Source organism: Anopheles coustani, chromosome 2 (assembly GCF_943734705.1).
Source record: "Anopheles coustani chromosome 2, idAnoCousDA_361_x.2, whole genome shotgun sequence".
Lineage (NCBI taxonomy): Eukaryota > Metazoa > Arthropoda > Insecta > Diptera > Culicidae > Anopheles > Anopheles coustani.
In genome coordinates, this window is record NC_071289.1 from 52,765,959 (window position 1) to 52,780,247 (window position 14,289).

General features: G+C 41.1%; 1 protein-coding gene across 1 annotated transcript in view; it reads left to right on the forward strand.

Annotated features, from left to right (window-relative positions):
• The first annotated feature begins 156 nt into the window (after positions 1 to 156).
• Positions 157 to 14,289, forward strand: part of LOC131264305 (mucin-2-like) — a 28,214-nt gene continuing 14,081 nt past the window's right edge. Inside the window, exons 1-2 of the mRNA XM_058266594.1 lie at positions 157 to 248; positions 1,342 to 1,626. Of these exons, the coding sequence (XP_058122577.1) occupies positions 1,545 to 1,626 (82 nt within the window). The 5' untranslated portion in view covers positions 157 to 248; positions 1,342 to 1,544. The remainder of the gene's footprint in view (positions 249 to 1,341; positions 1,627 to 14,289) is intronic.

Sequence of the window (14,289 nt, forward strand, 5' to 3'; positions counted from 1 at the left end):
TGTTATACAGTGAGTCAAGGAAAAAAAAACACCCTCAAACTGGTAAAACAAGCCTGATCGACATGTGTGGCATGAACGTAGAGCACGAAGCTGGGCGACACCGGGAGCACGAAGCTGGTCGAGTCTCAGGTATCTCCGGTTTGTACGGGTACGTTTATTCAAAATCGAAAGTGATTCAATTCCTGCAGCCTCAGGTCCAGTCGCCGTTCGACCTTCTTTAGTGCAGCATCGCCCCGGCGAAACGGAAGGTTCGTGCGATTGCAAGCTTATCCTCGATCGAGCCTTGTTTGTGGTCACACAGGCACACACCGTGTGTCGGACGCCGCCGGTTGGTGTCCGTTGTGCAACGGCCCGGTTTGACAGCAGCAAAAGTCAGATGCATACTGGCCCCAACAGAGGAACAAATACTCGATCATCGAGCCTCAACAGCAGCACCTCTTGGTCAGTTCAGTTTCATCACGTCCGAAAAGGAAAACCGGTGCAAAACGGCACACCGACTGCGAGGTGCTGCTCATGTTCTCTTTCCCTTTCCCGCGGCCAGCTTTCTTAGCAGCATGGTGCTGGTAGTGGTACAGCCTCCGCAGCCCACCCAGGGCAGCATTCGCCAGATCGATCTTCAGCGATCCGCGGGCTAAGATCGTGCTCAGTAGTCATAGTTCGCTGGCGCCGTCGAGTAGCTGTTGCAGAGTGGAGAGCGCGAATCCGAGTCGAGTGGTTTGGGGATACTTTTTGTTTTCTTTTGCACCTCTTCCGTTATTCAAACCGTATTTTTTGTTTTACGTCGGGCTCACATTTCGGCATAACGCGCAAACGTACGATTCCGGAAGCGCATGTGTTCATGTGTGTTTGTGATCGTAGACATTTTCAGAACCGTGTGTCCTTTGAAAGTTCTTGTGGTAGAAACAATGGTCTAGATTTTTAAAAGGACTACGAATGTTTAATTCAGGTGTTCATAAAAAATTCCCAAGTTTTATATTTTGTGAATGTCGTTTAGCTCAATTGATTTAATTTGTAATTGTATTTACCTGGTTTAAAACACCTTTTTTATCGTTATTTAAATATGCTTTCTGTATTTATTAATATTTTTATTTTACAAGCAATTAAAATACAATTATTATATGTGAGATATTTCGATCGAATTCACCCTTGATCGTGATCGAATGATGAAAGCTTATTTTCGCGGACTTTTGATTACATTACACCGTGTGCAGTTCATGTGCATTTGACTTTCACTTGAAATTAAATAATCAAATGAACGCTGTCGTGCTGGAGGGTTTAGACTTCTTCTTTTAATTATTTTTTATTCGGCTAGTGATATAACGGTTTTGCTTCCTTCTGTAGGTCAATAACAACTTGTGATACAGACTAAACGGTGAACGAAAAGCGTGAATTTGGTGTGGTTCGAAGTGTTTGTTTGTGTGGATCACAAAGTGTATCAGCCATAGTGACACTTTCCCAACCAGTACCCAGCCCCACCACCACCAGCATCAGTGCGATTGCTTTCCGAGGACCTTTCGAGTCAGTCGGTGACAAAAATTGCGAACATGGTGCGTCTGGTGGTTCTGTTGCTGTGCGTGTCGATGGCGACGACGCAAAAACCGAGCAATTTCAACTTCAAAGAGAAAGGTGAGTGCTGCACCGTGTACCGGAGCCGAAATCATATTTACATCTAGTTTGGTGTCTCCCGGGGCTCCTATGGTCGTAGTTGGTGTTGTGGATTCCAGACATAAGCGTTGCATAATGTGTCCTCCCCAGGAGAAACACACAGTACGCTTGTGCCAACTTGGCGGTTTAGTTGCCGCTCTTCCAATGTTGATTCCATATACTAACTTTGGCTAGATGTACATTCCAGTATACTCAGTAATAACAAATTATTGTGTTAATTTTTATTTATTTACTTTGTAATCTAAAAGATTGAAGACTCAAGTAGGAGACTATTGTGGATTTGATTAAATTTAGTTGTTTATGCTTTTTCATGTAGTACAATCTATCATTAATTTAAATAATATGAAAATTCAAAATTCAAAATTTGAAGAATTTATGAAGACACATTTGTGGTAAAACCCAACCACCAAACCGGTTTAGCAGATCGTCGTTTTGCTTTTGCACATTCACATCTCGCATTGATCGTGGCCTTCACTTTTACTCTCGTATATCCTTGTTATCCTTGCAAGCACCTTGCACCGTTATCTCTGCCCCCCATTCCTGTGGTTTGCTAACCGTGAAAGCATCGTTCGAGCGACCACCACTGCCCCGCTGCTAATGACTAACACATAACCACGTGACGGAACCGTTTTTGCACTCTTCCTTTACCGAACCGTCCCCATCCTGTATCGTTTTCGTTTGCAAAAGTCCTGACCTGACCCGACCCGGCCGTAACGCTCACCAACAAACAAACGACAGTTAACATAAGTCGTCGATGACCCCAATCATATGGTAAAGGGTGGAGCTTCGCAGTTTGGCGGCGAATGGCGCTATGTCTCGCACATCTATTATGTATGCGTGCGCGAAGGCTTGCCGTTTGGTATGAGATCGGGTCTGTTTACATAATCCCGTCGGGGGACACTGATTCAACACCGGCTAGATGATTATGACGGAGACTACGACGACAACGGTGATAATGAGGACGAAAAAACGGAGGTGAACCATGGAAGAACTCCGTCAAGAAGCGTACAAGGCGAAAGATGACGAAAAGGGAGAGTTTTCTTCATACATTGTTCCTCACAAGTTCACGTCCTTTCTTTGGGGATCTCTTTCATAATATTGCTAAATCCGAAATGGGAGTGTTTTGCTGATTCGTTTCGGTCAAAGATTGAAAGTTTTCCAAACAAATGAAAATATAAAAAAATAAATCCATATGATTTTGCAATGGCAGAAATCCCAAAAGTCCCGCAAATTGATGATGCAGGTCGAAGGGGTTTTTTATTTCTAATTTCTGAGAGTGTGGCCGTATGCAAATGAAATGACCCGTTGACGAGATCGCTGCCAGTTGGCGAATTATGTTATGGCACGCTAAAGAGCACATAATCGGCACTTGTGTCATTTTAATTGCCGCAAATCAACGTCAAAATTAATTTAAATGGCTTTTTCTGGCAAACGGTAGCTAATGGGTTTATCAGTAGGTGCTCTTTTCTAATTTATTGTTAGATTATACTAAAAATCCATTCCATCCTAAAAAGCTCTTTTCTTTTATTTATTGTTAGATTACACTATACTAAAAATCCATTCGTTCCGTTTCTTTGATGTTTTAGTTTTGATGAAAGTATAACACAAATGATAAAAAACCCCGTTAAAAAGTTCCATAAAGCGACTTTTGAATGTTGAATGAATGAAAATAAAATTTCATGACAAAGTTTAATTCATATTATGCATAATAAGCGCTCAATACCTTCTACGATGGAGCGACTCTCGATCACTGTGTTGCTTAATCTATACGTAGTATTTACTGACCAGTTACGTAAGCGATCTTAGTTCGTCAACCATAAGAATCCAGTACACCAGCATGCCAATTTAAACACGCCACGTCTCGATAGATTTAGAGCGCTTGGACGTCTAAACATAGAAGCATTACATTGATTGGCTAGCATTTCCAACATGCTTTCCATCTCTGTAACGAAAACACTTGCCAAACGTAAAAAATGTCACGCGTGTCGTGAACGATGATGCCGACCCAATAGCAATACAGACCCTGTTGCATATCACTATTATCGTATGCATTGATGCAAGACGTTAGTGCACAGGAGAAACCGGTTAGCGGTTTGCAACCACGCAAAGAAAGGTTATTCAGATTAGGAAAACAAAGATCTGCGTATGAATAATATCTTTTTTTTCAAAAAGATTTATACCGACAAGTATCTCTTAAAGATTCAATTTTACATTATTAACTGATAGAGAAGCGATACAAGCCGGGTTTGGTAATTTTGAGATTTTTTGCTATTTTGGTTTTGGGATGAATAATATTAGATTTATGTCATGACAATGTGCAGATTTAGGCATATCGCTGTGGGTATGTGTTTTGCTTATTATTTTAATATCGACGGCCCATTTGTGTTCATCCCGATGGAAACAAGAGACTCGAGCGAAAGTCTCGTACCATCGAACGAAAGACTTAAACGGTGACGAAGTGACGAACCCGTCCTGACGTAATCGGTTTTATATAAAGCACAGAAATGCTCGCGTACACCGCCACGATCGCACGCACACCCGTGGGTGACCCAAATACCGGGCATTCGAATGTGGAGTACCAGCCAAAAAGGCGCATGCACCACGGATTTGGGACTGCAGGAACGCCGCTGGTCGAAGAGCGTGGTTCGCGATCAGGTGAGAGTTGTGAACCGGTTTGTTTTCTTTTTCACGGATTGGATGTAGCGCCGCATCTTGGGCATTCCCCAGGCCATCTTTCAGTCCCCCGTTCCAAGCTGCCGCTCCCGCAGCCTCCTACTGATTGTACTTTCGGGAGGGGAAATTTCCGCACTACGGATGAAAGGGAAATGATGCAGGCGGTTCCAGCCTACACCTGACAACCTTGAATGATGCTTATGTTGCATCAGCATGCACGAACGATGGATCACGAACAGAGAGGGAAAGTGAATTTTGAACCATCGTTATTGTATCAAATCACTGATGAATCCCAAACACTTGAAAGTCATCGATAGCAGATGGATGCAGTTGAACATTACTATGCAGGCATTGACTTGATTCGGTAACTTTAAATGATGCTTGTTGGATTGGCATGTCTTGGTTTCAGACACATGTCGAAATTTTTATGATTTTTATAACCAAAATAAATTAAGTGAGCAGCATAAACATAATCGTTTGGAAAAACAATAACAAGAAAAATTGACTAACTATTTAAGAAAATGTTTTACAGCTTCAATTCTAATTCTTGAAGAAATGATCGCCACAGTCTGCATAAATTAAACATCCAAGATCAGTTTTCGAAGGAATTTTGAAGCTACTAAGTAAAACATTTTTCTTGTTTGTTGTTTGTATGTTACAGCATTTATTTTCTTTTCTCTACAATCTCATCTCCTACCCGTACGGCACATTGTTACTACCCGGTAGAAAAAGATTATATCAGCGATGACGGGCAGCATAGGAAGAGCAATCTTATCGCGATTCCGTAGGGTTTCTATTATTAGCTCATCCTATGTATGTTTGCAACCGGTTGGTAGACGCGCATGTGCCCATCATTAGCATACGCAGCCATTGTTCTTCGGACCGGTCGTGAGATGGTCTTGATTTCTGCTTGTTTTGCTTGTCTGCGCCATACACCGTTTGTTTTCATATATATTCTTCAGCAAATTCTATAGATGGGTAGCGATGTGAGAAGAATTTATGTTTCGCCACTTGACGCGTCCGCAACGGTCGTCAATAATCGCACGCGCCAGTAGCGGCACCGATGCTTGCAACGGGTGTCTTCACGAGTCAGAGGCATAGCCTCTGAAGACCTTTCACTGTAACCCGAGACGGCGAAGGCGGCGAGTGAAAAGCAGCCCACACAAAAAAAAAACATGCTGCTCCGGGAGGTTGTGGCGGTGGGAATTTGAATTTCAATTAATCCATTCCGGGTGATTAATGGCACTGAGTTCTCGGTTCGTAGTTAGGAACAGAGCGCGAGCGGGCCAGGGGCGCCAATCGAATGGTGTACCTCGATCCACCCGAAGAAGATGAGGTCAGATAGGATTCGAGTCGCTTCGAAGACCCGGTTTCGGTTTCGTCTCGACTCGTCGCGGACAGAACCGGCGAAGAACCAGATTCTGCGGAGGCCATCCGGCTGATGGTTGGCCTGGACGATCGAAGCCGGTCGCAATGCAGCTACCTTACGCCGCTTCTCACTTTGCCGCAAGATGCTTCCTTTGGTGGCCCACGAGCACCACCACGAGATGTGGCGTAACATTTCGCCGCGGCCGTCGATCGAACGCAACAAGCTCGGCATGATCTGCATTGCATCCGCCGGAGAGAACCTTCGACGATGGCCAAACCGTTGGGCAACAAATGTCCGCGAATCGGTGATCCCCGTGCGGTTTTTGTTTCTGCTTTCCGAGCAGCGCAAGAAAAAACAACTTCTCGCGGTGACTCTGACGAAATGGATGTCTGGCGATGGCCGTTGAACGTGGGGTCTATTTTTGTGCCGGTTGTCGTGGAGTCTACCGCTAGCGCTATTGCAAACTTTAAAAAAGAGTGCGTTAATGCTTTCATTAAGTTGATTTAGCCGACATGAATATTTTTTTGAATATTTTATTTCTAACAGAATCTCAAACTTATATGTCTAAGCCGGTTTGCTCATATACTTGGAGGTAGTTTGTATTTGTTTACAAATAGTAAACATGTGCAGATTATAAAATTTTACTCCATAACATAATTAAATGCCTGTTCTATATCTAAAATATCCATATGTTTTGAAAATAATGTTTATTAACTTTTCTTCAGTTGCACTGAACAAAAAATTCTAAGTTATTATTCTTCAATTTATTTGATCATTTAAAAGCCAATAATTAATCCAAAATTAACATTCAAAAATATCGCACGGTTGATTGATGATTTTTAAACCGATTTAAATCCAATCAAAACCGGAATTAGAAAATGAGCATGTACTTTTAGTCGATATTCAGAGAAAAGCCCGTCGTTTATGTAAAGCACTAGCAAGCAAGCCCTTCCATTACGCGTTTACCTTATCTGATGCATGTTATCTTATCTTATCTAAACCGTTCGCGCAACAATGGAAAGATGTTTAATAGATTTCTCAACAAGCTACAATGCCTACCCTTTTCAGTAGTTCACTTTCTTATTATAAACATGTGAACACGCCTGGTCAAATGCCCACAATTATGCTGCTTTCAACATGAACACGTCGCTGCAATACTGCACATATGGCTTTGTGGCGTTGTGCAAAACCATTCGCGCACTCTGCTCTCCAATGGTGCACTACCAACCGAAGTGATCAGTTCAAGGTTCCCAATAATTATCGCGCACACGCCAGACCACCATCGGAGGAGCCACCGAGCTGGAGCTGGAAGGAAGAAACCCTGTTCACCTCTGCTCTAACCCCTCCCCTGGTCGACGAAGAACAATTGCCCCGCGGGGCGGACGAAGTGGGCGTCAAAAGCGAGATTCTCGGCTTGTCGGCAAACTTTGACAATTGCCACTTGCACAACCGAACAGCTACCGAGCGGATTGCCACCGATCGTTTACCCATCTACCGGCGGCTAGCCACCATTGTTGCCGGCCAAAGCCCGCGATGGCGGAACCTTCACAAGCCCGTGTTGTGCTTTATGTTGTGCACAATGTGTTGGAGCATGAAACAGGCACGCGATCGTCGGTAACACGCAGATGCTCGGAAACGAAGCCGGCAAACGTGCCTTTCGAACTAGATTGGTAACTAATTTTGTGGAGAAGCACGAAGAAGTCAACATCGGTGAGACGACCGATGAGAAGGTGGAGGAAAATGTGCTTGCTGTCAGTGGAGAAGGTCTGCAAATTGATTGCGCTCCTCGCCGGTTGCTTGCGGAGGCTGCGACGATACGGGGACGATTTTCACACGCGAATCAATTCACCTAAGATTTCCGTGCCAGGCTGTGTAGATGCATTAATGCTCACCCTCGAACTCGCACCTGAATCAAAACACTCGAGGCGGTCCTTAACTAGGGCCAATGGAATTAAAAGATTATGCTATACCGTAGAATGATTTACCTTCCCGCGAGAGGAGAAAAAAAAGACAGATGGTTGTTACAAGATTCCGATATTTAATGCCAAGAAAACCAGTGAGGTAGTTTAGCAACGAGATGGGAGGAAAATATTCCCAGCCGTTTGGCCTTTAGCTGCTGGCACGCATCTGTACATAGCTGTCTGCATACGCTAAGGTATGCAATTACATCTTTATAGGCAATGCTGGATCGCGAAAAGAGTGGCACAATCACGCAAACAAACTAATCGACACAAAACATGTGAAATAAACGCAATAAACCCTAATGCATGGTATGGGAACATGTAATTGATCGGTTAAGTATGTTTTTGTAGCCGGTTTTGTTATGTGACGCTATTGCTGGAATGTTGATGACTGTAAAGGATAATCTAAAGGGTCGATATAAAGGTGCTAGAAGACGAATGCCATCTTGCAAGAAGATTTTTTTTCTTATCAAAAACCTTCAAGGTTAGAAAAATTCTCCATCAAAACTCTAATCTGAATCTACTAAACTCTAATGGCCTTATCACATTGGTCACAATGATGGCATTGGTAGAGCCACTGTACTGCCAAGAAGGGGTGGTAAAGCCACTGTACTGTCAACCTTTGGTGAAATGAGCTTGCTCTTTACACCAGTTTGACAGTCCTAGACTATAAAGGCTGGTAGAATAATATAATTCCAAAATAAAAAAACATATTTGAAAGCGTTTACAGCTACATCAATTGATAAACAAAATTATTTACGCGAGCACTAAGGGAAAGTAAATAATAAACTAGACAATGGAACTAAACGTAGACATTTTTATTTTTATGGTCTTTTTGTACATTCTTTTGGAAACCTGCAGCAATAGTTTGCCACATAAATTGCTAAAGGATTAGTCAGTGGTTCTTGAAGTTGTTGTCTTTAACAACAATTAAACAGCAAATGCCTTTGGTTAAATTCAAATGATGTTGTCTGTGGATGGAAGATTATATTCTCAATAGAAAATGTTAAGCAATTGGCAAACAAAATGTTTAGGTGTTGATACATTATTATGTCGAAAAGAGTATTCCATTTTTGAAAAATTGCTCAAAATACGAAAATCAAAGAGAATAATGCAGGAAAAACGTTATATTGCTCATACACACTATAGGGGTTATCATGAAATCGTCGTTTCGTTTTAGCGGTCGCTAACGGCGCTCATTCGTCGCTAAGGGTGCTCATTTGTTCATTATAATGAACTTTTAGCGACTGAAATGAACAAATGAGCACCTTTAGCGACCGCTAAAACGAAACGACGATTTCATGATAACCCCTTATATGTTTGGTTGTTTTGGCAGCATAAATAACCATCCATTTTATTTTCATCTTTGTTATTTATAAATTTTAAAGAAAATTAAAACAAAATCTTCATATAAATTAGATGTTCCAATTGAATAAGTGTTTATGTACAAACTATTTTCGATACGCTCAATCTACATTCGCATAATTCGAAAGATCAGAAATATTGAAAAGCTACAGCAGTTGCCTGCTTCCTTCATCGCAGCTCAAAACTGAGCGGTTTGGAGAATATAAAAATAAGAAAATGGAGCATATTAAGGTTGAAACAATAGTGAAAGGGATGCAGGAATTTGCACTGCAAGTCAACCAGAAGACAGCTTTGATCGTGTTCAACGTCAGAGCAACTGCTCCTCGACCAACCGTTCGTTAAGTAACCGATCGTTTAATTTCGTGAAACTTGTGCACAATGTCTGCATAACGCGGGTGGACATGGTAAGCCTCGTTACTGCCTCGAGCAAAAACTGGTTTCCGTTACTCTGGTGGTTGTTAAATTTTAGATCTTCTAAATCGCGCTCTTGCACCGCACAGGATAAAAGAAAGTATCATGGAAATAACCATTTTTCTCGAGCAAAGGATTTCAATTCCGGGATTCCGAAGGTGCCAAACCAAGCAGACAAGCAAGTAAACCGGCTTGTTGCCCACAGTGAGCGGGTCCATTTCGAAAAAGTGAAGGTGCTTCCCGAAGATCTGGCAGTTTCTCCGAACTGCATATATGACGTTTTGCACTGACCGACTGCACCGGTAAGCGAATGAATGGTGAAAAATGCACACACGTTGTGGCGTGAACAAAAGTCAACAAAAAAACCTCTAGACTGCTCGAATTTAACATCATGGTCGACGGGATACTTTGTTACTATAGTGAAAGTAAGTTCAAGAGAATGGTTTGATCTCACACAGGAGAATTAAGTCAAATATGTCATACATCTTTTGGTTTCCAAGGAACAGCCAATTGGAAGGGAAAATTTCAGCAACTTTTACCATAGCTAGTGTTGCTCTATTTCTCTTCTTTGCTTAAGATCTGTGGAAACCAGTTTGTGGATTGATACAATATTAATCCGGTTAGAATGTTTTCACCATAATTTTCACACTAATTTGCATAGCTGGAATTTCAAAGTGAGTTTCTAAAACAGATAAACGCTGATCAGATAAAAGAAATAAACACTTAGATAAGGTTTTTCTAAATAAAAACATTCGCCCAAGCAACGTTTACAATACCTATCAGGCTTAAACAAGTTTTATCAATGTTTCATGTTGGGTTTACTAAGTAGATTTCTTATGATGCAAAACTGTTTTAATAATATCAACATCTATAAAACCTTTTAAAGAAAGCCATAAAACCGACCATTAATTCTCATTTCTGTGCGAATCATTCAATAACAATAATAACGTATTCAAACCATAGTTTAGAAATAGTTGTAAGGGATTGTGTTGATAACGTTCTGTAGAATGTTACTTCTTACAATGAAAACGGGTTTATAAAGGTTTTATCACATAATGTAATAATGATTAATTTTAAGACGGGATTTAGAAATAGAAATTTAGAATCGTGATAAAACTTAAAATAGTACTTGAGTGTTTTACTTATTTACTTATGCCTTCACATAGTGTGTTCATACAAAATTTAAATACGTCTCACACTTGATTGTAAAACCACTTCTACAACCCTACAACTCCCAAAGTTATTCCGCAGCTATTGAAAATTTAATAAAATTTCTCTCTTCAATAGTTCATATTTGTTATTCTTCTACGACGTTTTTTAAATTGGAATGTTATTGCTACTTTAGTGTGATATTTGAAATGGTTTTGATTCCTACAATCCTCAAAAATAAAACGGGTAAGGAATCAAGATTAAAAACAAATGATTCAAACTATTGGAAGCCTAAACTGACGAGTAACATTACTACTTATTAGCTTCCTTTTGACGCACGATACATAAAAAAAGAATCGCCATGCAAGACGCCCCAAGCGTTGCCTCCCTGATAGCTTCAAGAATGTGCGTCTTTTGGGGGGTGGTCTCCGGAACACTGGTCGTCCTTCTAGATCACCGGTTCGGAGCCGGTCCGACTTTTTCGTACGTGGCGAGCCATGAAATGCCATCCTCTCCTATCGTAATCGAGTCGGATCCGCTATGAATATGACAACAACAAACAAGTGGACATAAAAAAAGATGCCTGATGGTCAGATTTCGAATCTTATTCATTCTGTTTGCCGCAATAGTTTCGATGACGATAGCAAACGTGGTTCAAATTGATTTTTTAGCAAACTCGAAGAGATAAAATAGGTGCTGATCATGCTGCAGAGTGCTCTCAAAAATATAGCAAACTCGATTTATTAGCGAAATGATCTCGTATCAACTTCTTCTTTAACTGGTGTTCTCTACGATCAGATACCTGATCGCAATCTACTGCTCTCGAACAGCTCAATGACCACATCGTCATACGCGTCACCAGAGAGGTGTACAAGGTCAACTCCACTACCGATCGAAGCTAAACGAACGTTGTGTCGGTCGCTACGGAACTTTGTGAAGCTTGTTACCAATAGCTTTTTGCTCAAGTGTTGCCATTTTTTTTATCTCCTACCGTTCGCCAACCACTGAGCTAAATCTTAATGGCAATGACACCTGATGGCGAGGAGAAAAACGGCGAGGGTTGTGGGCAGCAAAAGTCCGTTCCGAGCGACGTTTCGAGCGTTCGGGAAACCCGTTTTCCTTATCGGGAGGCTTGATTTTGGACACGCTGTAGCGAACCAATGGAACTCGAGACGCGCGCGCTTCGAACCATTCGGCTTTCTTCCTTCGCACTCGAGTTAGCAGTCTTATGTTTCAGTCCAGGGCTTCGATGGAAATTCAGTAACCAACCCCACGTCCGACCGTTGAAAGGATTTTCCATCCTCCGCCACGTTGACGGGGGATGGTGGCGCTTGTACTCAGTTCCGTTTAATCCATACCGTTGCACGATTCATTACCGACCAGACGCCCAATGGGAGAAAGTGCCAGGGCGGCCCACAATCGCACTGCTTCGAAGCAATTGTGCAACACAATAAAGGGGGAGAAAAATCGTTTCACTTCCTGCTCGGGATCGAGTCTATCGGCGGACTACCCGACCGTTTGGTTGAGCCCACATCCGGAAATCACAAAACTTCCCGGGGGACACAAGAAATAAGCCTTCTGCAGCAACCGATGACTTATTATTATTATTATTTAGCACAACATAGTGACCAAGGGTGGAGGTGGGGGAACGCTTTTAGGAATGCCTTTTTAATATCGGTGTGCGCATTGAAAGGCATCCTATGGCGGAAGTAGTCGGTAAATGGCATTCTGTGGTTTGCTGATTTGCGGTTACAAGGAGTTGAGTAATGTTCCAGATCCTAAAAATAAACATCTTTAGATCTAACCTCAGTTAAACAAGGCCTGTAATTAATGACTTTTACAAGAATGTTAATCGAAGCAAAGGGGTTCATGAAAGATAATAATGTTACATCTGAAGTAACTGTTGTTAAATTAATGTCGATTACCTGTGAAGTATCATTCATTCAAGAAGAAAAAAAAATCACTAGAGAAATATCTTTGTTTAGCCCTCCGCACCTCATAAAAATGCCAAAAGCTTTTTTTATGCTATTAAGGTTTGAATCTTCTTTAATTATTGTGATGATACTTGATTTTAAACTATTTTTTAAACATCTGTATTTAGAATGCACAAATTTTAAATTTATATTTACACACATATCATGTGTTTTTTCCTTGTTTAGTTTAGTTTCGTCAAAATTGAATCTTTGTTTCTTACCCAAAAGCAATACAATTTTCTTTGTTTTGGTACGGATAATTTTCCAAGCCACTTATTATTGTTGCTTGTTGATTTGATCTGTACTTTTTATTCAGGCATCTGGAATATAAACGTTTCACATTCTATGCCATTATTTCAATAAAGTTGTTTATCAATGTATGTTTTCGTAACCAGCATAGGTTAGAAAAAAAATTAGTAAAAGGTTGCTACAAAACTTTGAAAGCCAAAACACCGACTACAATAAGAAATTGCTAGGAATTGTTCTTATTATGCCCGATAAGTGAATGGGTGAAACGGCGTGGAGAAAACGCTCCATTTTTGGCACATCCGTTATCTAATTGGCCGCTAACTCGACGGGTGTTCTGATTGCAGAAGTGGTAAAACACTCCAAAGTAAACAAAGCTGATATAATCATCAATGGATAGCACTCCATAGGAAACAATTATCTAATTTTTATTATTACTCATCTAACTTGCTAAGTAACGAATGCTGCACAGTTTATAATACTGAAATATGATTCATGCAGTATCGTTCCTTAGAAAACTGGCAGAACATTCACATAAGATACGATATATGACAAATCAAGAGATATTAGCGTTCATCGAGAAGCGTGAAGAAAATGCAACCAAAATGCAATGTTGCATCTCTATTTGAATTTTGCACCCTTAGCCAAGGGTTTATGCGTAGCTGACTTAGTCTGAACACATGTAACAATTCCACAAGTCAGACTTGGATTAATAACAGTTTTTAGGTCGGTTATGTTAATACTGAAATTGCAGCACTATTTACTGACTACTGTTTCGTTCGTTCATGCGCCATACGAAGTTAATAATTTATAGTTTATTACAGTTAATAGCATATAGTCGTTTTATGGTTCTTCGTGAGCATCTCATCAAATGATGTTTGCAAAATGGGTGCATTTTCATATGGCCAATCTTATTCTTTCGTTCTGAAAATAATGATGAAACGAGCGAATTTAATCCAGATCAATACAGCGTTTTACATCTCACCTAGCAACTCGTGCCTACTACAAACATCCCCGCGACAACTTTCATTCTGGTAGATCCTAGAAAGTGATGAATTTTCTACTTACCCGTTTGTGTTGCCACTTGTGGGTTTTGCGATTCAACATCAAATACTCTACAGTAGGCTATCATTCTTGCTGTTCTACATACACTGCCGCGGTTGCTAGGTGAAATGTAAAACGCTGTAAAGCTGGCTGTAGACGTCACATATTAATCTGTGCAGATCTTTGACGTCTACAGATTTCCTTTGTTCTCTCGTACCCATCGTCTGTCAAACATCCCTCCAGATATCCCGAATATCTCGAGGGATGTTGGAAATAGCTAAGGAAAGGCTGTAGACGTCAAACATCTGAGCAGATTAATATGTAACGTCTACGGCTTGCTTAAGACTGCACAAGTTTCTCAGCTGCCTATGAGGCAAGAAACGACAAAGCTGTCCCAAAAGTGTCTGTTGAGCAACGTGCATTTGTTTCTTCT